A 24,857-nucleotide genomic window follows, 5' to 3' on the forward strand; every position below is an offset into this window, starting at 1 on the left:
CTGCCTTGGAAGAACTCATTCCCCCAAGGTGGTGCTAAAGTCAGACCACCTTGCCTAAAGGCTGAGGGGTGGCTCCTGGATATGTTTCTGTGGAGGAGGGCATGTGAGGCTCCTTCGTCCTTTCTGGTCTCTGCCAGGGCCTTCCGTTCTCCATGCCTATGGCCCTCTGTTCTGAGTGTCAGCACATCCCTGGGGACCTAGGCTAGAGCATGTGGCTGGTCCTTTGGGCTCGAGCCTCCCATGGACATGATTGACCTCTATCTGTAGGCCAGGCCTGCTTTGGGGAAGGCTCGGATCTCCTTGCTGCTGCCTTTAGCCAGACTCAAGGCCTGCAGAAGCTGAGTTTTACAACAACTCATACCAACCCCTCAGCACAAAGGGCTGCCTCTGTGAGCTCGCACACAGCAGGGTTTTGCCTCAGGACTTGAGTGGGAACCAGAGAGAGCAAGAATGGCCATTACCCCTCGTGCCATTAGAGGGCAGATTGGACCTGCTACCTCCAAGCTCAAAGCCACGGAGGACCCTCCCAGTGAGTCCAGAGCTACCACTTCCCAGGGGATGCACAGTGGTTTCTTTCTCTCAATTTATTTTTGGAGCTAGGATCTCATATGTAGACTCTGTAGACCAGGCTGGCCTCAAACTCACAGAGATCTGCCTGCCTCTGCCTCCCAAGAGTTGGGACTAAAGGCATGTGCCACCACCATCCAGACAGTGCTTATTCCTTAAATAAAGCTGTAGTTAGGTGAGAGGCCTGGACTTCTCAGCATTTGGGAGGTAGAAATAGGAGTCAGGGCCACCTCAGCTACATGGTAAATGTGAGGCCAGCCTGGGATGCACCCTTGGGTGTCTTACGTCTGCGACTCTGGGAGCAGCCATACTCAGATTCTCAGCTGTGTCGTTTTATTGTTTTTTTGTTTTGTTTTTTTTTCAGACAGGGTCTTCCTATATAGCCCTGGCTGTCCTGGAACTCGCCACATAGATCACCAGGCTGCCCTCAGAGCCAGAGATCCTCCTGTCTCTGTCCCCCGAAGGCTGGGATTAAAAGCTTGTGCCACTGCAACTGGCCACCAACCCTCATTTTAAACTCTGGCGTTTGTACATAGAAAAGGAGGATTAAAGTCAAGCCGTACAGGGTCATAGATCAAGCACTTGGGGACATTTCCACCTTCACGTTTTATAATTGCTACTAATTTTCAGGGTCAGTCGCTCTCCACAATGGTGGGGCTCCGAGCACGCACTGATGCTCTCTTTTCCCGTCAAGAGCACAGCTGCTCATTGAGCCAATGCTGGGGTGGGGGTGGGGCTTTTCATAGAAACAGTGAGCAGAGGGATGCGTTGGTCCTAGAGTGACATCACAGAGTTCAGTGTACACATCACATGGAAACCTCTGGCTCAGGTCCTCCTAGGTCTACCCTGCTGCTGCATCCACGGCCACTGCTGCTTCTGTTCTCTCAGCGGCTCCTCTGGGACAGCAACACAGATGTCCAAGCCGGAAATGAACTGTTGTCTCCTTGTCCTGGATGACAGAGGTCTCAGGTCACCTCAAGTCCACCTATTGTCCCAACTGAGTTATTATGGTCTGTCTGAAATACCTTGTCACCTCAGTTCTTTAATTTTGTGCATTCTTTCCAGGTTGCTGAAAGTCCCCTCTGGTGGCTTCACGGTCATTCCTGAAAAGGATTCCTCATCCCCCCCCCCCCCATCTGTGAAAGTTTTTCTGTGTTCTGCAGTTTACCTTATCTCCACGATGTGCGGTTTTGAATCCTGTGTGGAAGTTATGTTTCCAGTTACAGGTCATGATCTTTTGCCAGTTCTGGAATATTCTCTGCTGATCAAAGGATCCATCTTTCTAACTCACAAGGGTGAAGTGACAAGGGAGTGCTTGATGCTCTCACCTGCATCCAGCTGTCCATGGTTCCTGCTAATTCTTGCTAGTGTCTTCTCACCAACCTTAGTTGCTGCTCTGTCCCTAATGCCAGCCCATCACCAAGTCCGGGATTTCTGTGGCCACCTTTTTTTTTTTCTTTTTTTTCCCCCACACACTTCAGATTTTGGATTATCTTGAGGTGTTGGGGTACTCAACAGTAGTTCTTCTTTGGAGTTTTGTCAGATGTTTTCCTGGCCTTGGCCTGAGGTGTGAAGCATTCTAAGGGACCAAAGGTGCTTGCCTGGCTGAAGTAGCACCTGCCTGGTATGTGTTTTGTGGCCTTCCCTGCCCACACTGTCCAGCGTCCCTTGGGAGGGGTGCCACCTTCACCACTGCTGGTGAGTTTGCGCTATGCAGTGCTTGCTGTGCCCTTTTAACCTCTGTTCCTGCCAGTGCCAGCCTGTGATTATTTGCACTTGTCTTGGTCTTGTCTCTTGCTATGCCCCATACCGTTTGGAAAGTGGTCTCAGGAAGTCTGGATGGGAGCATGCGTGATCCCTGCTGCTGGGTGGACATTCTGTCAGGAACCTGCCGGTGCTCATCTGCCCTAGTGATTGGAGCTAAGCCAGAATGCATCCATGCCCACTCAATTTGTGACTTGATGGTTCTCACCTCCTAAACCCCCAGCCTTTGTAATCTGCTGCCTGTATCTTGGAGTCCTTTGCTTACAACCTTTGAGACAAGGAATTGATTTATTTTTGTTTCCTTTAAAAGAGATTTTGGCCAGGCAGTGGTGATGTATGCTGTTAATTCCAGCACTCAGGAGGTAGAGGCTGGTGGATCTTGTACAGCTCCAGAAAGGTGGAACCAGCCTTCTGTACGGAGCTATTTTGGGCAGAATGCGCATCACTCACTTCGATTTTTTCCATGGTTTGGATATTCTAATCAGTGTGTTCCCAACCTGTAGACTTTGACCCATGAGGGGTGTTGAATGACTCTTTGACAGGAGTCTTTTAAGACTGCCCTGCATATCAGATATTTGTTACACTAGGAAAATCAGTTTATGAACAACAGTAACATTAATTTCATGGTTGGGGTCACCACACGAGCAACTATGATAAAAGCGTCCCAGCATCAGAACGACTGAGAACCTGCTCTGGATCTTGTTTATTGGTAGCAGCCATTATTTCCAGTCTTTGTAATAGTGAAGTGGGAAGCCAGGCATGGCGGGCCCACTTGGGAGGAGGTGGAGGCAGCAGGAACAGTTGAAGGGCAGGTTCAGCTATATGCTGTTTGGGCCACAGCCTGGGCCATGAGGCTCTACCTAAAAAACTAAAATGGATTCTTCTTGTCTGGACATATTTGGGAACTGCAGCGTGTTGTTGGGTTGGGCCCTTAAAAATAGATCTGAAGCTAGGCATGATGCAGGCCTTTAATTCCAGCACTTGGGAGGCAGGAACAGCTTTTGAGATTTAGACCACGGCATGAGACTTAAAAAAGTGGAGTCTGGGGATAGACAACCTCCTCCAGAGTGGTGAGAGCGCATATCCATCCCTACAATGCCATTAGAGGGTACTTCTCTGCTCAGTTACAAGAAATCTGTTTACTTGACTCTGGAGTGTAATCACCTGTCTTCTGGCTAGGATTGTTGTCTTCTTCCGTCATTCCCCCCTCCCCCTCAGTTTCAGGTCTTGCCAAGAAAGGCAAAGTTTCCTCCTTGTATTTAAAAAGACAAGGATGTGAGAGGCTCCATGGTGAGGCCTTGACTAGCACACCCACTGTTGAGGGCCTAGTGCTGTGTCACGGGTGCTGGGTCTGTACTGACCCTCAATGCTGACTCCTGCTTCACGCTCCGAGGCTTCTTACAGCTACACACTCGATAGTTTTGCTTCTCTACTGCAAACCGTGCTGTAGCCCTGTGAGGCCTAGAGTGGACCTGCTAGGTCACGAAGGGCTTTGGACTTAGGTGACACCCAGTTGTTCTCCAGGGGGCACTGGGCTCCCACCAGCCATGGAAAACGCACAGCTTACACAGGACAGCATCCTGCGCTCATGACTTTCTCTTCCAAAGTGTAGACATTAAAACCCTTTAATCCATTTGCACTAGATTGGGCCTAAAGATATAGAAGTGTTTCTGCCAAGCACAAGGGCTCAAGTGGCCTTCAGACCTCCTGCTTGGCATACTTCATGTCCATGAAAAACAAGCCTATTAGATTAAAAGAATTGTGTTGACATCTGGTCTTAGAAGTTACTAAAGGTTGCTAAGAACAGGATGTCTGCTGGGCGGCTGTGGTGCGTACATACACCTCGCAGCACTTGGGAGGCAGAGACAGAGTTCCAGGCCAGCCTGGTCTTTATTCCTTCTGAGAAATTTCTTCGTTGAATATGAGCTGAAGTGTTGGGGACAGTGATCCTGTAATTCTGAAATGTTAGGAATAACTCGAGTTGTTTATTCTGAAAGGGGCAGGAGTGGAGGTCAGAGGACAAGTTTGTGGATGGAGCTGGTTCTCCCATGGGTTCTAGGAGTCAAGCCCAGGACTCCAGACTCATCTTAAGGGAAAGGCCTTTACCTGCTGAGCCATCTTGGCCCTGGATGCTGTCAAAAAGCTGTCCTATTACAGGAGCTGACAGGACTCATTTGAAGCTTATCTCTGCCAAGTAAGGCCAGAATAGCAGTTTAAGGGAGAATTCAGGATCCTTTCAGGTCTACTTCTGTCTCCCGTCACAGTCACTTTGCATCTGAACAGTCACACAACTCCCGAGGCTAGTCACGTGTAGACTTCTAGTCTGAGCTGAAAAGGCCTGATTTCTGCTGAAGGTCACTGTGACACGCATTCTGCTTCCCTCCAGGTTAACTACAAAACCAGTCTCCCAGGGAGGCCTCAGTGCCCGTCCCCACCCTCCTGTAAATCAGCCACAGCTCTGCTGAGGGTTTATCGTAGAATAGATTTATTTACCTGAAATCATGTCTGTGCAATACCTGTTACCAGCACAGAAACTGACCTCTATTTACAGACTACAGTCAAACATGCGCTGTGAGAAGCTGTGAGCAACTGAACTGACGCTGAGCACTTTATTACGATAAATGCACACAATACTTGTATTGCACCAACATCTGTCTACTGCTTCTGACTTCATTAAATAAGTTACAATAATACAGTGTGGAACAGCTGGCTGCACACCTAAACAACTGAAGTTAGGACTGGAGGCCTATGTTGTAACCATTCAGCAGCTGTAGTGTTTTAAATGAATTTATAAATAAGCAAACTGTACAGGGCCCATTAGAAAGCATGTTTCAATGTCACTGTAGAGCAATCTGGCCACTTACAACTGAAGGCATGCATTACAATTATCATACAGTTAGAGAGGCTATGACATTTTGCAGAGAAATGTGGAGACTTGGCTGATGGCTTCTGTTCTTGGATAAGGTTTCAGAACCTCCTTCTCGCAGCAAAGAAACCAACTTCTCTGGAGAGGCTCTCTGATTTGTTATGCTAAATTGTACATTTGTTATTATTTTGATTGAACAGCTAAAACCCCACTGGTAATACACATTTCCTCCACATCACACAGTGAGTTGGGGACTGTTTCTATTTTTCTTTTCCCCAACCTCAGTCATGCAGAGGGCTGGTAGATGTGTTGCTAACAACGCACATGCACGCACCCGAACACCCTTATATTTCTGCAAATGGTTTAGGAAGCGGTTACTCCAGTATTGCTGAAAAGGAAAGAGAGAGGAAATCAGCTTTTCGAAACGTAGAGCAATGTTAAGACACAACAACAGGGACAGACAGAAAGAACACTGCATTTGGTCTAGATGCAAAACCAGCATTTCTGACGGAGTGTTCCAAGTGCTTGCTGCCCAGGCACATCTAGAAGCAGTGGCTTGGTGACTGCCCTGGGCCGCCTCCTACCAAAGTTCCAGGAGGCAGAAACTAGAAGGCATGTCAGGTACAGGGCTGAGAGCCATGCAGAGGGTGAGGCAGGTGGAGCAGTGAGTGGCATGGCACCAGGGGAGAGGCCTTCCTGTCCCTCCCTGTTCTCTATGGCAGCCAGTCCTGGGCTACAGGCTCAGCTCTGCTTTGAAGGTTTCCCAATTGCAGGGGTCAGTCCTAATGGAGTTTGGCAGCTCACGACAAAGGGCAACCATGCTTTTTGGCTCTGCGGCTCTGCAGGCACCGAGCCAATGCTGCCATCTTAGATGTTCCTGAGGCCTGTGCCATTGTTGGGGCTGAGACCCTATTTTGAGGGTGCTGTGATAGCAGCTGCTGTGAGATGGCTAGCCTTCTCCAGCCTTAGTAGCCCTGCTAGCTCTCCGGGGAGGCCACCACCTGAATTTTGCTGAGTGGGCTGCAGGGTGGAACCTTTAGACAGCTTTGCTGAAGAGGCCATTCCGGGAAAGTTCAAGGCTGGGGTCCAGGCTAGACTGCCCTAGTGGGTTGAGCATGATGCTGACACAATAAATGCTGTCCCTTCTTGAGGGTGCTGGGTGAGAGCAGGGCTGAGGACATGCAGGAGGTGGCCTGTGGCTGGGACTGTGCTGTTGGCCTTGGTCTATGCGGGCCAGGGGAAGGTTTTGTCAGCCTTGCTTGTGGCTGGATGGGTCAAGTGTTAGTCTATCTGTTGGGGTTGAACAGGTCCCAGTAAGCAACACAGCACTCAGGGATGAGGTCCATTTCCTTTAGGGCCCACTCATTCGTAAACGGCACTGAACAGCATGGTGTTAGGGCCCAGCACGCTATCATTCTGATTTGGTCTTTAACTCAGCTGTACCTTTGTGTTTGGCCCACTCCATCAAAACCTGCCTGCTTCCTGAGAATCACTGCTCCCTGTAGCACACAGAGGCCTCCCCAAGGAAGGGTCAGTGCCAGGTTCCCTCAGAACCTGGCACTTTCTCCTGCAACTTAGGGAGGAGGTCGCAGTCTCCAGGCCTCTGCACACCAGAGGGTTGAGACATGTCCTGAAGGGTGACAAAAGCTGCCTATGCGGAGTCAGCTGGCTTTCCTAGTCTTCCTCAGCCACTGAAAACCCATAGCCTTGTGACATGGTTTGTGTCCAGTCTCAGTTTGGTACTAGAGGTGACACAGCTCCTTCAGCCTGAAGTCAGCCAGGTCCCAAGGCTCTCCTTCCCACAGCTCATAGGGATCGCTGTCCTGGTCAGTGTCTACACTAGGGTAGCCTGTGTAGTGAGTGGCTGCCTGGTGGACACAGGAGCCATGCAGCTCACTAGCAACAGGGGCCAGCTCATCAGTGGCACCACCTGTACACAGGCCACAGCACCCCAGTCCCACAGGGAAGATACTCACGTTAGTTGATGGATGTTGGAAGGCATTGGAGGAAAACACCACAGTTAGGACTGTTAATGACTCACACTGCCGTTAAGACTGACCTTGAACATGCGCAAACGTTCATCAGTCATGGTGGTGGTGGTTAGTGCCATAGTCAAATAAAAATATTTCTATACAATATGTTCATTTGGTCATGTGCTATTTACAGATTTTACAAAACATACACACACATAAACACACACTTGCCCTTACACCAACCTACATACAACGGGCCAGCAGAAACTTGAGTAATGTATATCACATGACAGATCGTGCCTATACATTATAAATAAAATCCTACTATGCGGCAGAACAGGACTCTTCTCAGAACAGGAAACTAAGGCTCTAAGCTGAGAAGCTCAGAAATTTGAACTGATTATACGTAATTCAAGGCCATTAAGAACAAGACAGTTATTTTTCTCTGTCCATTTAAAATGTTTTATTTTTCTTTTAAACTAGATTGTGAAGTGCCATTGAATAGGCAATGTTGGCAAAACAATGTCTGTTACAATAAAATACATTAGACATTTAAATAAATAACCTTAAAAACTAGGCGAAGGGACAGAAACCCAGTCGATTGGATCTGGAGCAATGTTTTCTGCACAAGCGAGACAGGCAAACCTCTCGTGAAGACGGATGTAAACAGAACCATCAGACCTACAGAAGAAGCCGAGCAGGCTGGGGTGGGCTGGGGGTGACAGAGGCTGAGGGTGCAGGAAGTGGCAAACCAAAAATACTGACTGAGGTAGCAGGACTCTGCTCAGTGCAGAAAAATTGGCTTATGAATAAAAATTAGACTGTGATACCAAATTAAATCCAGAGAATCATGCAAAAGACACAATACATGCTATTTAGTTTTTTTTCTTTTAAAAACCACACACATTCATTTCCTAAGTCTGCTGCCAATTAATTTGCTGACAATGTCTGCTGGCTCAACTATCTTTGTACAAGTATGAGTATTAAACAGAACACTGTACATGCTTTTTCATCTACAAAAAAATATCTGCATAAAATAGTGTTAGTTCTCTGTACACGTCAATGGACACTTTAATTATGTGTATAAAAAAAGGAAAATCTTGTCCCACTGGAGTCAGAAAAAGCAAAACAAAATCTAGATATGAAACCTCCTTCACCAGCCAATATGTTCATGTGAAAATTCAGCAGAAATAGACAGTTGCTTTAAACAATAAAAAATTAATTGATTAAGTTAAACATCTTCTGTATGTAGCGCTGTCAGTCAAGACCAGAACATATCGCTAAAGTTAGTGTCTGTGCTGTAGACCCAGACCACCAGGGGCATAATGAGCAGCACAAACGGCCAGGAAATGCCATCGGTGCATGCCGACAGGGAGCAGGAAGATTTGGTGGCAGGCTGCACACACTCTTTACCGGGTTGTTCCAGGTAGTTTCGGGCCACAAACTTGAGCGTCTCATCCATGAGGATCACAGGCAAGGAGATTTTCAGCACCATCAGCCACTGGGTCAGATTCAGCGGTGTGATCTGGAAAATGAGCTGAGACAAACAAGGCTGGGTCAAGCTTCTGGCCCTGCCTGAAAGGAACTACCCCAGACCCCGCCCGGGGTCCATCATGACTCACCGGCAAAGGTTCCACGTAGAGGATCAAGAAGTGAAGTGACATGGACAAGCAGATGGAGCCCACGAGCCAGATATTCTCCCAGGGGGGCATCCTCAGCAAAGACTGGTTTTCAGACAAGCTACAGGTGAGAAGAGAAGTGACCTCACCAGAGGCAAAGGCATGCGTCAGTGACACACAAGCAGGCAAGGGTTTAGTGATGCTACTGCCTGCTGACCTAACTAACTCTAAAGGCCTGCTTTCCCCAGTGCGGGGAGCTGGAGGCTTTGGTGCAGCAGGCCCATCTCAGCAGGCTCAAAGCTGCTGGTGATGACCCAAGGTAGAGCCATTTGGAAACTTGTGTCCATCAGTGGCTTGGTTAGATGGAACTTCTTGTGCTCCACTCTCTAGGGTACAGGCATAGTCTGGATTGCTGGTCCCATTCATACACCCTGCCGCATCAGGAACCCATGATGGGGACAACCCCCACTGTTTCCTGGGGAACAATAGCTTAAAACTATGTCATTTTTTGTGAGGGAAGAGCTATCAGCCATGATTTTCTCATAAACCCTAGGACCATAGCCTACAAGATCCACTAACCTGTTGAGGGCATTACACATCTCTATGGTTACTAGAACAGAAAGTGCCATTGTCATTGGATATGGGGACTCAAAGATTGCACAATCCACTCCATCGAAGTCTGGGTTGTCCTCCTTACACTGTAGGAAATGACTCTGCAACAAAGTCCAAACATTCCATCAGCCGGGAGTACTTCCCAAATGTAGATGCCAATTCCACACTGAGTTCAAGGCCCAACACCAATACGGAATACAGCTCGGCAGAAGCCCTGGGTCTTAGAGCTACCTGAGGCAACTATCTGACCCCAAACCACAGAAAAAGACCAAAGGTTACAAGAATTCACTCTACTACACAGGGCTTTAAAAAAAAGTGGCTAAATACCAGCTGGTAGAAGGAGACTCTTGGACCGCCGTCAGCAGCGATGAACCACCATGCAGCAGCACCCACGGTGGCAGCGCCAACATAACCTAGAAACAAAGCTGCAGGTTACCACACTGGCCAGAGCAGCTGACTACAGACAGGGCGTTTCTGGTCTAAAAAGGAAATAGGCAATGTCTCTAGAGTTTGTGAGGAAATGTTCCTGCTGACCCCAGCCCACGCCCTGCACTAGGTGCCACAGAGCTAAAGAGCAAGTATAGGCTTCAGACAACAGGTGGAGGTCAGGCCCATCCATCCCAGCAGACAGAACACACAAGGAACTGAGGAAACCAAGTCACACCAGTCTATAGGCAAACGGAGGTGACCTTGTTGGACACTAGGTAACTGCACTGTTCCAGGTATGGCCAAGCAGAACCCTTTCAAAGAACTGCCATTACAATGCTGGCCCCCACCCCTCAGCACCAGAGTTAGGTCTAAGGCAGAGGCCATTCCTCATCAATTTCAGGAAATTTGCAAAGCTGAGACTGGTTTATCCACGGTCAATCACCTAACCAACAGCAGAGCACACAGCTAACCTGGAATTACAGTGGTGCACGAGGGCACTAGTTTAAAAGACAGGGAATGGAAATTTTTATTTGCCCAAAGGGCAGCTGGTCCACGAGATACTGTGAAGGCCAGAGGAACTGGCAGCCACTCTAGATTGTATGCTCTTTAAACTGAACTATGACAAAGAACGGCATTAGCCTCTGCTAGTGGACTCTTCTTGTCCCCTAGTTGGTAATAACCCATTCAAGTCTCAGCCTGGCGCTCGCAACAGGGAAGGGCTCTGGCATGCCTTGGTATTTGCATCACTCTGAGCAAGGGGAAAATATAAAAAGCCTGATGTCTAACTGTTGCTTCTCTATAACCCAAGGAAGGACAGGATGCTTGTTCAACAGAGGCTTTCAGTGGGTGACCTGCACTGCACACAGCATCCTTCCACACAAACAACAACTGTACTTACAGCCAATAGCCAGGTAACGGAAAAAGAGCCACCCGCTGATCAGTGGTTCTTTTGGGTTCCGGGGGGGTTTGTTCATGATGTCCAGGTCTGGAGGATTGAACCCCAGCGCAGTGGCAGGCAGACCATCTGTCACCAGATTGACCCAGAGTAACTGGACAGGAATTAAAGCCTCAGGAAACCCAAGGGCTGCCGTCAGGAAGATACTGTTTCCATCCAAGGGAAGAAGAGAAAAAACTCAGTGAGTTTTGGAACTATGGAAATAGCTTATCTCCCCAAGCCAGGAGCATCAGACAACATCTAATCTAAGTTCATATGAAACTTTATTAGAGGACCAAGACTTTTATGATTTTAAACTACCATTTTAAGAATATTTTCTGCACCACTGGTCAGCTGCAGACAAGTCCCATGAGATTTCTCTCCTCTCAAGCCAACAACCAAATTTGTCCTAACAGAAGCAGCAATCTGAGAAAGCTCAACACCCTGGCCCCAGCCTTGAAAGATACTGTTTAGTTCCAGTCAGACACCCACCAGACCACTTCCCCCACGTTGGATGAGATGAGGTAGCGGATGAACTGCTTCATGTTGTTGTAGATGGCTCGCCCCTCCTCAACAGCAGCCACAATGGTGGAGAAGTTGTCATCTGCCAGGACCATCTCAGAAGCAGTCTTAGCCACTGCAGTCCCTGAGCCCATGGCAATCCCGATTTCAGATTTCTTCAGAGCAGGAGCATCATTCACACCATCACCAGTCTGAAAGGGAAGGTGCAGTTGATTCAGATACCACCCATGTGGCACAGCTCTAGGCAGAGGCACTGATGCAGGAGGAAACGGGACAGAGCAGTAGCTGTGTCAAATACTTTACCAAGAAAATACAAAAACAGCCATGCAAGCTTAAAGAGTCATATCACAGAAAGGTAGAACTAAGGAGACTGGACATCTGCTTATATTGCCTTATACCAACACTCAAAACCTGAGAGCCATTTGTGGTGGGGCCACATAATTTAAGGTCATTTACACACCTCAGACACATAATCACACTAAGTATTGCTTACAGGTTAAGAACATGCCTTTTTCATTTGGTTTTGTTTTTAGGCACAAGATCTCACTAGGTAGCACAGGCTTGCCTCAGTCTAAGTGCCAGGATTATAGGCACACGTACACTGTTGTGTCGTGTAAGTCTAGCTAAAATCTTACCATAGCTGTGATCTCATCAAAGGACTGAAGGAACTCAACAATCTTAGACTTGTGGGAAGGTTCAACTCGAGCAAAACAGCGGGCATTTAAGCAGGCATCTCTCTGGGCTGAAGGGCTTAATTCATCAAACTCTCGCCCTGTAAAAGCCTTTGATGTCACATCCTCATCCTGCCCAAAGATGCCAATGCGGCGACAGATGGCCACAGCGGTGCCTTTGTTGTCTCCAGTGATCATGATGACCCGGATGCCTGCTTGCCGGCACAGCTTCACAGAAGAGGCTACTTCAATCCTGGGAGGATCCAGCATGCCCACACAGCCGACGAAAGTCAGGTTGGTCTAAAGTGAGAGAGCCACATGAGCTCAAACAGCTTACCCCTACCCGAGTGTCCTGGCAGCTCACTCTTGCTACAACTGTGAGTTTGTCATTTTCTCTTTCTGCTTGCCCTTGGTTCAAACAAGGTTTTCCTAGCTACAGTCCTGAAACCTGTAGTGTAGCAGCATTCTGCTTCCATGTGTTTCTATGTCTGGCCTGTATTATGGAATTTGAGAGATTGACCACAGGAACAGAACAAAGTGTTAAAGAATGAACACTCAGAGGCTGGCAGTGTCAGTGCCACAGCAAAGCTGTCCCTTCTGTTTAGTAGCTTCCATCCCTGATATAAAATTCTGGTCTAAGGAAGAAGTGGAAATGAAATCTCTCAGCCTTTTACCAATACTTAATTTTTTTTAAATATCCATTAGTAACTTGGTTTCCATTAGGCTTTGACAGGCTTGTCTGAACTTGTTTTGATTATTCTACTTTGAAACCAGATTTACTAAATCCTTAACTATTTCTGTTGGAAGCAGCAATCTAAACAAGGGTGACTCCTGTGGCTCCTCTGGCAGCAGAGGCTGGACAGTGGCTGTGCGGGTGAGGTGGAGGTACCTCGTATTTGATGAAGTTAGCAGAGTCTTCCAGGTGCATCTCCTCTCTCTTCAGTGGGTTGTCATGAGTGGCCAGAGCCAGGCACCGTAGCGTGTCGCTGCCACTGCCCCACTCCCGAATGACAGACATAATCTTCTGTTTGACACCAGGAGTCATGGGGACCTTGGTACTTCCAACTCGGATGTGGGTGCACCTATCGATGACACCTTCTGGAGCCCCCTGAGAATGTGAGACTCAGATTAGCAACTGCCCTGCCCGTCTCCCTGGTAGGAAAGCCTCAGTCTGCACAGCACTTGCCTTCACAAACATCTTGCTCATGGATGTCCGGCTTGGCTTGTTTGGGGTACAATAGACGGACATTGATTTTCTATCCCGTGAAAACTCCAGAGTGAACTCCTTCTTCATCAGCTGCTTTATGACCTGTGGGGGGATCAGAGAGGAGACATTTTATACCTGCTCAGATACGCATTAGACCTTCATTAAATGATAGAGCCTGCCCCTGTTTAGATATCTTCATCACACTGGTCTTTTTGGCAGCCTCAACAGCGGTGAACAAGATAGCAAGCACCTACACAAAAGTGTTCTCTGGTTTGGAAGTAGATTAGAATGTAAAACTAAGATATACTGAAGGCCATAGGGGACAAAAATTTGTGCAGGACAACCACGGAAAGCTTTAAACATTGGCTATTGAGAACTGATAGCACAGCCGGGCGCGGTGGCACTCGGGAGGCAGAGGCAGGCAGATATCTGAGTTCGAGGCCAGCCTGGTCTACAGAGTGAGTTCCAGGACAGCCAGGGCTGCACAGAGAAACCCTGTCTCAAACAAAACAAAACAAAACACCAAAAAGCAAAAGAACCCAAAAAACAAAAAAATCTGTGTAGAGAGCTGGTGTGGTGCTGCATGCGCATAATCCTAGCACTGGGAGGCCAAAGCAGGAGGATAGATACCAAGTTCAAGAGTTGCCCCAGCTACATAGTGAATTTCTTAAAGGCAGACATGTAACACATGTCATACAGTGCCAGTTAGCTGACTACTCCAATGGCACAGGGTGTGGGTCCAGAGTGCGTTCTCCAAAACCTTGTAGTCACACTGTTCTGTCAGTGAGGGTCACTAAATGTGTTCTGTGGGTGCAGCAAGAGAACAGTCTTCCGTGTTACAGAGAGCTTGGCTATGACCCACCAGACTCTGAACCGTCAAAGTATTCAAAGGCTGCATGGGAGTGGCTAGACACAAAAATGGCCAGAGATTGGGAATGACCATCTACTTCCTGGTAGGCTAGGGGAGATCAGATACCCAAGAGAGATGCCACGCCTGGGGACACAGAACTTCAATGAGGGAGCAGAGGAGCAAGTGTTTTTTTCAAGCACTCAGTGGTCTCCCGCTGACTGACACTCCGACTACCGTATCCTGTCTGTACATCATTTCTTACCTACCTGAGCAGGATAAAGCTTGTGCATGTCAGGCAAATACATTACCATTGAGCAACTTCCTCACCCTTACGGAAGGTTCTAAGCCAAGCAGAGTGACAGGTAGAATCGATCTGTCTATAGAGACAATAACTAGGTGGCAAATATCTGTCAGCAGCCACAAAACTGTTTTATTCAACTTCAGACTGGCTAATCTCATGAAGCTATTGCAAGCTGAAGAGGAGGAAGAGTGTGGAAAGATAGCTGTAGTATGATGGTCTGGAGGTGCACAGCAGCGGTTCCTGGACAGGCAGGATTGCCCATGCTGATGCTAGCTTATGGCTATGCTCAAGACTCAAGGTGATTTGCCGGGCATGGTGGCGCACACCTTTAATCCCAGCACTCGGGAGGCAGAGGCAGGCAGATTTCCGAGTTCAAGGCCAGCCTGGTCTACAAAGTGAGTTCCAGGACAGCCAGGGCTATACAGAGAAACGCTGTCTAGATCCACCCCCACAAAGTGTAGGTGATTCAATATTCACAGCTACTTCCTGTATCCCCCACCACTGCCCCACTGAATGACCTTTGCCATTAGGATTATGCAGATCATTATTAGATTATTATTTTATAATGCTCTAATTAAGCATTAAAATATCCTTATGTCATTGTTGAAAGTTATGAGATGACCCATCAACTTTTTAACTTTTTAGCTGTTAGGTGACTGATAGATTGTAACTGCTTGAGGTGTGTGTGTGTGTGTGTGTGTTTGTGTGTGTGTGTGCTGTGCTTCCTTAAACACATGCTGAGTTATAATTGTAATCCTATAGTCATTAGTTTTCAGTTTTTAACATTCTCTCAACTGAAAATTGTAGCATTAATTTCTAACTCTATATCAACTCTGTGAGATGACTAAATAGCCCAGGTTAGGTTGGCCATGAACTTAAGAGCCTCCCAACCTGGGGTTTTAAGTACCTGAGTGCCTTTCCTGGTTGGCCATGAAATATCCTGATAGTGGCAACATAAGAGGAGGGAGTTTATCTGTTGCAAGTCACAGCCTATCTGGCAAGAACTTGAGAGAATTAACCACAGTACACCTGCAGTCAAGAGCAAAGAGCTAGTGTATATACACTAGTCCTTAGTAGCCCCTTCTACCAGGGTAGTTCAGAATTCTTCCCATTTCAATTAACTCAAGGGAATCCCTTAAAGGCCAATGTAGACAACTCTTCACTGACATTTCCTTTCCAGTGATGGCAGGCTGTGTCCTGGTAACAAGCAATGCTAACCACAGGCCTGCTGCTGGCCTTGCCCATCCACAAAATACACACTCTAAAAACAAATCCATAGAGAACTTGATAGTTATCAACACACTTCAATATCATCAGGGTTAGCTGGCTGACTTTTTAAAAACATAGTCTGCATGATTAATTGATGAGCCTTGCTTCATGGAACAGCAGCATTTTCTATTTTGAGTCATCTGTATGCATTTGAAAATACTAAAAGAACCCCCAGCCTCAACTAAAAAATAGGAAAGAAAAAGAAAAACGGGTGGGTGTGGTGGTTAGGGTTAGGAGGTAGAAGCAGGCATATTTCTTGAGTTCTAGACAGCCAAGTCTACAGAGCAACTTGCAGGACAGCCTGGGCTACACTGAGAAATAAGGTCTTGGAAGAACAGAACAGGAAAAACAAAACAAAACAAACAAAACAAAAAAACAAAACCAAACTAACAAACAAGTTTTGGTGATTGTTGTTCAAATGTTGTTTTCCATCTCAGTAGTCATTAGGTTGATTTCTGGGATACATCAGAACCCTCATTTTCTAGCTTTCTTTTTCATTTCTCAAAATAATTATTTAGTGCTAATTTTTTATGACCTTTGGTGTTTTGCCTGAATGCATGCATGTGTGAAAATGTCAGATCCCTGGGAAACGAACCTTGGCTGGTCCTCTGAGAGAGCAGTCAGTACTTTTAACCACTGAGCTGTCTCTCCGAGACACACCATTTTAATTTGGCATGCACACCTGCACCTCATGTATGCTTGGTGCATGGAAGGCAGGAGAGGGCACCCTCTGACCGTCTGACAGGAGAAACAGACAGTTCTTAGGTGCCGGGGTGGGGTGAGGAGGGAGTCAAATCCAGGCCCTTAAAACTTCTAACCATGGAGCCATCTCCAGGTCCAAAATCCACAACTGCTGACTTGTCTATTTTGTTACATTTAACAGTTATAAACAAATTAACCACTGGATTCAGCACAAAGTTATAAGTGATCCAAAAGAGGTTTTGATGGACTGATAGGTGGAGGCAAGAGCCTGACTGGAATGGATTTGAGAAAACAGAAATGAAACAAGCTGGGCATGGTGGCGCACGCCTTTAATCCCAGCACTTGGGAGGCAGAGGCAGGCGGATTTGTGAGTTCGAGGCCAGCCGGGTCTACAAAGTGAGTTCCAGGACAGCCAGAAACCCTGTCTGGAAAAACCAACCAACTAACCAAACAAAAAGAAAAAAGTGAGAATGAACACTCAACAGTTTTTTTCACCCGAGTTAAACAAATGGGGTGTCAAATGACAATTAGGGCAAGGGACAGCTCTAATGTTAAAAGCATACAATTATTTTCTTTATGCTACTGGAGAGGCACAGAGAAAGACACTGAGATGCAGGCAGGAGGGCTGGGTATTCTCAGGACTAGGGATAGCTCCCTTGGTAGAGCCCTTATGATACACCTATGTCAAGGTACTAATGATTGCTGGGCTATTTTTGTTTTGTTTTGGTCCGTTTTTTAAAATGTGATTTGGTCGTCTGTCTAATGAGTTCTGTTCTACAATTTGTGGCAATTCTCCTGGTATTTGCATCGTGAGCTCTAGAAATATAGGCATGAGAGACCATCGTACCTGACTGTGACCATCAGGAAACTAATGCCGAAGAACAACAGTTAAACCAACAGTGTAATGAAGAAGAGCAGCATACTGTGCTGAGCTCAATACTGACCGAGTTGCAGGCGTTTGCACGCTCTATTTTAGAAAGCCCCTTCAGCTCAGTATCAAATACATTCATCTTCTCCACCAGGCACGTGAGAGCAGTCTCGGTAGCTTCTCCAACTTTCTCATACACACCCTTTGCCTGCATTGTCAAAAGAAGTCAATGTCAGCAGAATAGCTTGTCCTCCCCGGTTCATGTGAGAAAAGACGGTGTAACCATGAGACACCAAACCCAGATATTAAGATGTTTATTCATTTAAAGTCCTTGACCATTTCAGGTCACTGTTTATTATTCTAATGACCTTTGAAAAAGAAAGCAAATCAATAACCCCACTATTTAACTTGTAAAAGGTTCTCTTGGTTATCACTCTTCACTACACCACCAAAACAACCCTTTCAGCTCCAGACTGTGCTCGAGGATACATGGCAATTGGTGTTTAAAAGTACAGTCCTGGGGCTGGAGACATGGCTCAGCGGTTAAGAGCACTGGCTGCTCTTCCAAAGGTTCTGAGTTCAAATCCCAGCGACCACGTGGTGGCTCACAACCATCTGTAATGGGAGGATCCGTTGCCCTTTTCTGGTGTTGTCTGAAGAGAGTGACAGTGTACTCACATACATAAATAAATCTTAAAAAAAAAAAAAAAGTACAGTCCTCACCCTCACTCTCAGAAAGACTTGTAGCTGGAACTCTGGTCCTTTAAAGGGTGCATCAGTGGTCAGAACATCATGACAACTATGTATCTTAGTAAAACAAGCTGTAGTGCCCAGCTGCAGGTCTGTGAAGGGCACCTGGCCTTTTTTCAGCCAGGCCACGGGACTAGAAATCAGAAATAAAATTCCACTCACCCTACCCTTGAGCCAGCATCAGAACATTACAAGGAGTCTTACCTCATTATAATCCAAAGCAGAGTCATTACACAGAGCACAGATGGTGGCTAACTCTACAAGCCCGTCATACTGATGGCACTTCACTGGCTTATCATCCTTTTGCCTATAAAAAGAGAAAAACATTTCTAGATCACAGCTTTACTCAACTTTAGTTTTAAAACAAACAAACAAACAAACAAACAAACAAACAGAACCTAAACAGAAGCTGTATGCCACAATGCGGCACATATGTACAGAGGAGGTCAGAGGACAAATTGTGGAAGGTCCTCCTCTCCTTCACCACTAAGGGTCGTGAGATGGACTCCCATTGCTGCACACACAGAGAAAGTGCTTTTTACACTCTACCTCCCATTTGTTGAAAACTAGAACTCACTTTCTATTCCAGCATGGCCCTGAACTTCCGTAGGCATGTGACAGCCCCCTGTCCCCAAGGATGAAAATGGAGTTTGGGAAGAACAAATTGGAATAGACTCAAAAAAAATTTGAATGACCAGAAATTTTCATCAAAACCCAACAGTGTACCAGTAAGTGAAGAACAAAACAAAGCCTTCACCAGCAAGTCTAGGCTTCAAAAGGTATTATTAATTAAAAACCACTAACTTGAGCCAGTCAGCCATCTAGCAACAGTTTCTTTTGTGTGAGTCTAAGAGAGAGCACACAAGAGACAGTTTCTCTCGGAGTCCAGGCTGGCTACGATCTTGTGACCTGCCACAGTGTCACTATGCACATCCTGCTGTTTGTTTATTCAGAGCTTCTGGGGATCACAGCAAGGCATATCTTAGGTCCATCACTAAGTCAGACCTCTGTCAACAGCAACAGTTTCTAGACCCATCCCTCATGGTCTAACCAGAAGTCACCATAGTGACAGAGCTTACTCACACTTCTCCAATTGGTGCATATGTGGATCCAGTTATGCTGAACTCATTAAGGGAACAAGTGTCACCTTCTACTTTGTCCAGAATGAACATCTACAAGGAAACACAAAACAAAAGTTTTATGTAAGATATACACAAAAGAATTCCTTGTCTACAGTGAAAAATCCTGTCATTTCAGAAGGTGGTTTGTGCTAGGTGGTAGTGGTGCAGGCCTTTAATCATATCATTCAGGCGGCAGAAGCAGGTAGACCTCTGTGTGAGTTTGAGGCCAGCCTGATTTACAAAGTTCCAGGACATCTAAAGCTACACAGAGAAACCCTGCCTCCAAAAAACAAAAAAGGAAGTCTGAACAATGCTCAACCAGGTTCCCCCTCACAGCAATGCTCTATCAACAGCTCAGAGAGCCTTCAACCTAACTGTCTAAACAGTGATGTAGTCTAAGATAACCCAAGCAAAAATAGGGGGATTCTTAGTCAGCAAATCACCAATGATTGTTTTTAATGCTCAGAATTCTACATCAAGTAGCCCAGAGATTTTCATTCTATTGTTTTACTTTAAAAACAGGCATAAGAAGAAGAAACTCATAGTTCAGAGTCAAAACACTCAAGTAAAGTAGGCAGAGCTGCTGTAGAATACCTGGGCCCCTCTTCCTAACCAGGCTCCAATCAGTGTCTATCAGTCCTGGAGCTGCTTGCTTGCCATCGCCCTCTACCTCCTTTTGGGAGTCAGGATTTCACTGTGTAGCTGGCCTCAAACTCAGAGATGATGTGTGCTTCTTCAGCTTGAGTTTTGGGATTAAAAGTATGTGCCACTACATGGGTGTGCGTGCTCATTTTATAGAAAAATCATAGGAAAAATAGGTTCACTCAAGATTACACAAATCACTAAGTTAAACAGCAAAGCCTGAGTTAGTAGCCTATCTTTTCTGTGGGAAAAAAAAAAACCTACCTTGACCTTTCATTGAAAATGTGACCCTCACCACCACTTAAAAGTCTATTGTTCCAGCCTCAAATATGCCATATGCATATGCCTGTAACAATTAGCTTCTCAATTCTTCTGTTTTCTTCTTTAAATCCGATAGATAATGTCTCATTCAACCTGGGCTAGCCTCAAACTTTCTGTGTAGTCAAGAACAATCCTGACGTCTGATCTTGCTGCCTCGCCTGCAGGACTGTGACTGATCACGTGTGGGTCACTGTGCTCAGTTTCAGTTCTTACTGAGCACATTAAAAGGTTTCTTATTTTACTTCAAACGACATTCTAACAAGAGAAGAAAGCAGAAAATGCCAACTTATAAGCAAGTATCTGCTCATATGTGTCAGAGAGAAACCGTGTTTCATTTAGCGTGCTATGGAAATGGCAACTGACTTCAGCAGGAGGTTTAACTAGTTGCTTCCTCTGGACACACATGTAGAGAAAGAGGATGAAACCTCCAGTTACTTCTTTAATAAAAATCTATAAGCTTTACAGCTATTCTGTATTTCCCAAGGCAGTGGGGGATTATTAATTTTTACCACGTATTTGTGTGTGTCGGAACTACATGCAGAGGTCAGAGGATAACTTTGAGGAGCATTTTCTCTCCTCCACCACGTGGGATGACCACCCACAGACTGCAGGCAAGAATCACAGAGAACGCCCCTTACTCACCCTGCACACGGACATCTGGTTTGTGGTAAGTGTGCCTGTCTTATCTGAGCAGATAACAGAAGTACAACCAAGGGTCTCCACAGAAGGCAGACTTCGAACGATAGCATTTTTCTTTGCCATCCTACGAGTTCCAAGAGCTAAGCAGGTGGTGATGACAGCAGGCAGACCCTCAGGGATTGCGGCAACAGCCAGGGCCACGGCAATCTTAAAGTAGTAGATGGCACCCCTGATCCAGGAGCCACCATGAACTGGGTCATTGAAATGCCCAATGTTGATGATCCAGACTGCAATGCAAATGAGGGAGATAACTTTGGAAAGCTGCTCCCCAAACTCGTCTAGCTTCTGCTGTAGGGGTGTTCTCTCCTGTTCTGTTGCCACCATTTCATCCCGGATCTTGCCGATCTCAGTATTAACTCCAGTTGCCACCACCACTCCCATAGCTTTCCCAGCAGCAATGTTTGTACCCTAGGGAGAAGAGGAAAATGGGTCATGAGGGCACCAGCACATCCCACCTTAAATCCTGATGTGGATACTGCCTGGACTCCACAGAGCACCTGCTCACTCCCTGGGACAGGACGGCTCTCCACACAGGGAACCTGCCTACAGATCTGCTCTGGGCTCGGCAGTACTCTCACTTTTGTAATTTCAAATTCTATGCAGCTCTCAGCACTATGGATTCTTTTATCTTTGTTTCTCACTCCACTTTTGTCACAGCTAAGCGTGGATAATCAGCCTTGTAGGCTGTTTCAGAATTTCTACTCCAGTACCACTACTGAGGTCAGTGAAGTCAGATGTGAAACGTGAGTATTCTCGCCCTATTCCACCTTAACTGGATAGGGCAGCAATCATTCTCACTAGAGCGATCTACTTGCTGCTGTGGTTAAGTGCTCCTACTAACCAGCAAAGCCCGCACCTTGAAATATACTAAGCTAGATTGTAAATAATCAAAACACATAGATTTCTATACTACTTGAAAAAATTTCATTTTCAACTGAAAAAATAAGCACACAGGAGCTTTCTTCACCTCGGCTCACATGGTAAACCATGCTTGCTCTTTCCAAACACAGACTTCTTTTAAATCACAGCCACATGCAGCAGCAATGCCTGCAACCTATAAACAGTTACTTCTCAAGTGTTACCAATGGGGTTTAAACATGTTTGCACTAATCATTTCATTAGATGGCAACTGAAATGAGCATCAAGTCACACATGCCACTATTTTACAGTCTCTAGTTTGGTTCATTTGCTTTGTTGCCAGTGCCTTCAGCAAATCACTCCCCCAGCTATGTTTCTTTCTTTTTTCTTTTTTTCTGACAGCTGACACACATACCAAAGAATAATTATCTTTGGAATAACTGATTATTTTTTTACGTCTGGCCACTGAGAGTGGCCAGTAAAAAGAAAAGACTCAGAACTTTGGGATGTTGGTGGTTTGAATGAAAACGCCCCCATATACTCATAAGGAGTGGCATTATTGGGAACAGGTGGGGTCTTGAGGCTCACTCTCTCTTCCCACTTCCTCAAGATCTGGATGTAGAACTTTTTCCAGCTACCTCTCCAGCACCTTGTCTGCCTGCATACCACCAGGCTTCCTGCCATGATAATAACAGACTAAACCTCTGAACTGTAAGCTACCCTTAATTTTCCTTTATAAAACATTTTCCTTTATAAAAGTTGCCATGGTGATGGTGTCTCTTCACAGCAATAGAAACCCTAATTAAGACAGGGACTATCTCCAAATAAAAGTACACTCTTAGCTGAGGCCCTTGGTTCAACCCCCAGGAAACCTTACCCCCAACATCTGATAAAAGTACTCACAGAAAAGAGCATGTTCTTTTTGTCTTGATTAACAGCTCGGGGGTCAGGGACAGGGTCAGTATGCTTGATGACGGAGACAGATTCACCTATGCAGGTTATGAGACAGGATGGTTAACGCTATCTGCGGCATAGCCAATCCCACAGCACCCCATTCCCACTGTTTTATCACTGCCAATGTGAGCAGTTGTGGTAACATATACCTATAATCCCAACACACAGGAACTGAGGCAAGTCAAGTTCCAAGTTCACGGCCACCGTGTGCTACACATCCAGTTTGCGGGATGAGCAACACAGTGAGACCCAGTCATAAACAAGCAAGAAAGTTCATAGCCATTTCCAACATGGGAGAAAGAACAAAGGGCTCAACCGATCCAAAACAGGCAAACTAGGAAAACTTAGTAATGGAGATTAATGTCAGAGTAATGGAGAGAATGTCAGGACTACAAAAAGTGTAATTTTAAAAATAAAAAGTAATGTTGAAATAACATCCTGAAATATTCCTGGAAGAGCCAAAGATACAGTGATTTGTCTGACCTATGTTTAGTATAGCATTCAGTTGGGCTGGGAATGGAGTTCAGCTGACAGAGTGCTTACTTAGCATGCAAAGTCTGGGGTCGATCTCCGGCAGTATATGAAGCCGAGAGTGGCGGCACATGCTTTTATGCCAACTGCTGGACAGGACAGACAGTAAACAGAGCAGCTCAAGGTTATTCTGAGCTATATATCAAATGGCCTACAGGATAAGACAGCCTGGCCTACAGGATATCCTGCTTCAAAAAGCCAAGAGGAAAAACAGGGACCCTTCAAGATTCTGATCCCTTTTCAGTTTTCTCTCCTATTTCTAGGCATACCCGAGGATTTCAGGTATACAGTCCAATCATTTCCCTAACATTTTATGGCCTAAATAACTTGAAGCTGATGTTGCTAAAGGGAATTTTACTAGTTAAGCAGTTGTATAAAACAAGTGTTTAAAGCCCAGCTGACTGGATTGGGGCTGGAGAGATGGCTCAGCTGTTAATGCGCTGACTGCTCTTCCAGAGGTCCTGAGTTCAGCAAGCACATAGTAGCTCACAACCATCTGTAATGGGACTTGATGTCTTCTGGTGTCTGAAGACAGCAACAGTGTGCTTTTATATATATGAAATAGATAAATAAATCTTTAAAAAAAAGGGGGGCTTCAGGTGGCATGGACTTACCGAATTATGATCAGTTAGTTACTTTTAAAACGGAACCCAAATAAATATTGACAGCCTTTAAAGTTTATATTTACTTGCTATTCAGGTTAGCACTTAAATTTAAAAAAAAAAAAATGTATGTGGGCTGGTGAGATGGCTCAGTGGGTTAGAGCACCCGACTGCTCTTCCGAAGGTCCAGAGTTCAAATCCCAGCAACCATATGGTGGCTCACAACCATCCATAACAAGATCTGACTCCCTCTTCTGGAGTGTCTGAAGACAGCTACAGTGTACTTACATATAATAAATAAATAAATCTTTTAAAAAAAATGTATGTATGGGGGTGGGAAGAGAAAGTGTTATATGTATGTTTTGTTTTGTTGAGACAGGGTTTCTCTGTGAAGCCCTGGCTGTCCTGAACTTGTTCTGTAGAATAGGCTGGCCTTGAACTCACAAGAGATCTTCCTGCCTGTCTCCAAAGTGCTAGTATTAGAAGTGTAGCTACCATGCCTGGCTTATCATCAATGTACTGTGTGGTTCTCTTTTGTTCCGTGTGCATTGGGTTTTGCCTGCGTGTCTGTCTGTGAGGGTGCTGGAGTTGTGATTGCCTGGTGGATGCTGGGGATCGAACCCAGGTCTTTTGGAAGAGTGGTTGGTGCTCTTACCAGTGAGCCATGTCTCCAGCCTGCCAGCACTTCTTTAAACCTGTCAACCCTGCCAGCAGATATCATTCCACCCTGGATCATGATAACTAAGAAATAAAGTATCTTAGAGAAGGTTAGGGTAGGATCCCATAAAGGGGTACATATAGCTGAGAGATAAGAGGCTTCAAATTTGAGTGATTTTCCAATATATATATAATACTTACCTGTAAGAATTGACTGGTCGACTCTTAGAGTTGTAGACTTGATGGATGTCAATCTAATATCAGCAGGAACTTTGTCACCAACTAATTAAGAGATTAAAAGGGGGGAGGGGTCAGTTAAAGTGAGCAACTTTTATGGTTACCTAAAGATGAATGATTCCATATCAAACATGCTTTTTAAAACCAAATACCTTGCATACAACACAATGGGTAAATAGGTCTCTATTTCTGAGCAGAGTGAACAGATTAAGGGTAGAATATGGCCAATGTACACTGTTAGCATTCTGTCTAAGCTCCAGCACAGTTACCTGGCAACAGTCAGGCCTAACCCACTATAAAAGGGGCTGCTTGCACCCTCCCTCCTTGCTCT

The 24,857-nt window shown here is 45.9% G+C and overlaps 1 protein-coding gene across 3 annotated transcripts in view; it reads right to left on the minus strand.

Moving 5' to 3' along the window:
* Positions 1-4,793: 4,793 nt before the first annotated feature.
* Positions 4,794-24,857, minus strand: part of Atp2a2 (ATPase, Ca++ transporting, cardiac muscle, slow twitch 2) — a 48,713-nt gene continuing 28,649 nt past the window's right edge. The window contains exons 6-21 of one of the 3 annotated variants that reach the window (NR_027838.1): positions 24,491-24,571; positions 22,449-22,534; positions 20,631-21,095; positions 18,988-19,076; positions 18,109-18,211; positions 17,231-17,362; positions 13,144-13,266; positions 12,847-13,065; positions 11,922-12,257; positions 11,257-11,477; positions 10,729-10,931; positions 9,729-9,814; positions 9,369-9,502; positions 8,793-8,910; positions 7,174-8,707; positions 4,794-5,585 (exon numbers count right to left, since the gene is read on the minus strand). Coding sequence is in view for 2 of the 3 variants with exons in the window: in NM_001110140.3 (NP_001103610.1) it covers positions 8,432-8,707; positions 8,793-8,910; positions 9,369-9,502; positions 9,729-9,814; positions 10,729-10,931; positions 11,257-11,477; positions 11,922-12,257; positions 12,847-13,065; positions 13,144-13,266; positions 17,231-17,362; positions 18,109-18,211; positions 18,988-19,076; positions 20,631-21,095; positions 22,449-22,534; positions 24,491-24,571 (2,672 nt within the window). In the remaining variant the exon portion in view is untranslated. Of the gene's footprint in view, positions 5,586-7,173; positions 8,708-8,792; positions 8,911-9,368; positions 9,503-9,728; positions 9,815-10,728; positions 10,932-11,256; positions 11,478-11,921; positions 12,258-12,846; positions 13,066-13,143; positions 13,267-17,230; positions 17,363-18,108; positions 18,212-18,987; positions 19,077-20,630; positions 21,096-22,448; positions 22,535-24,490; positions 24,572-24,857 lie in introns of those variants that run through there. The other 2 variants (NM_009722.3, NM_001110140.3) reach the window with 2 other exon arrangements.

This window comes from Mus musculus, chromosome 5 (assembly GCF_000001635.26).
Source record: "Mus musculus strain C57BL/6J chromosome 5, GRCm38.p6 C57BL/6J".
Taxonomy (NCBI): domain Eukaryota; kingdom Metazoa; phylum Chordata; class Mammalia; order Rodentia; family Muridae; genus Mus; species Mus musculus.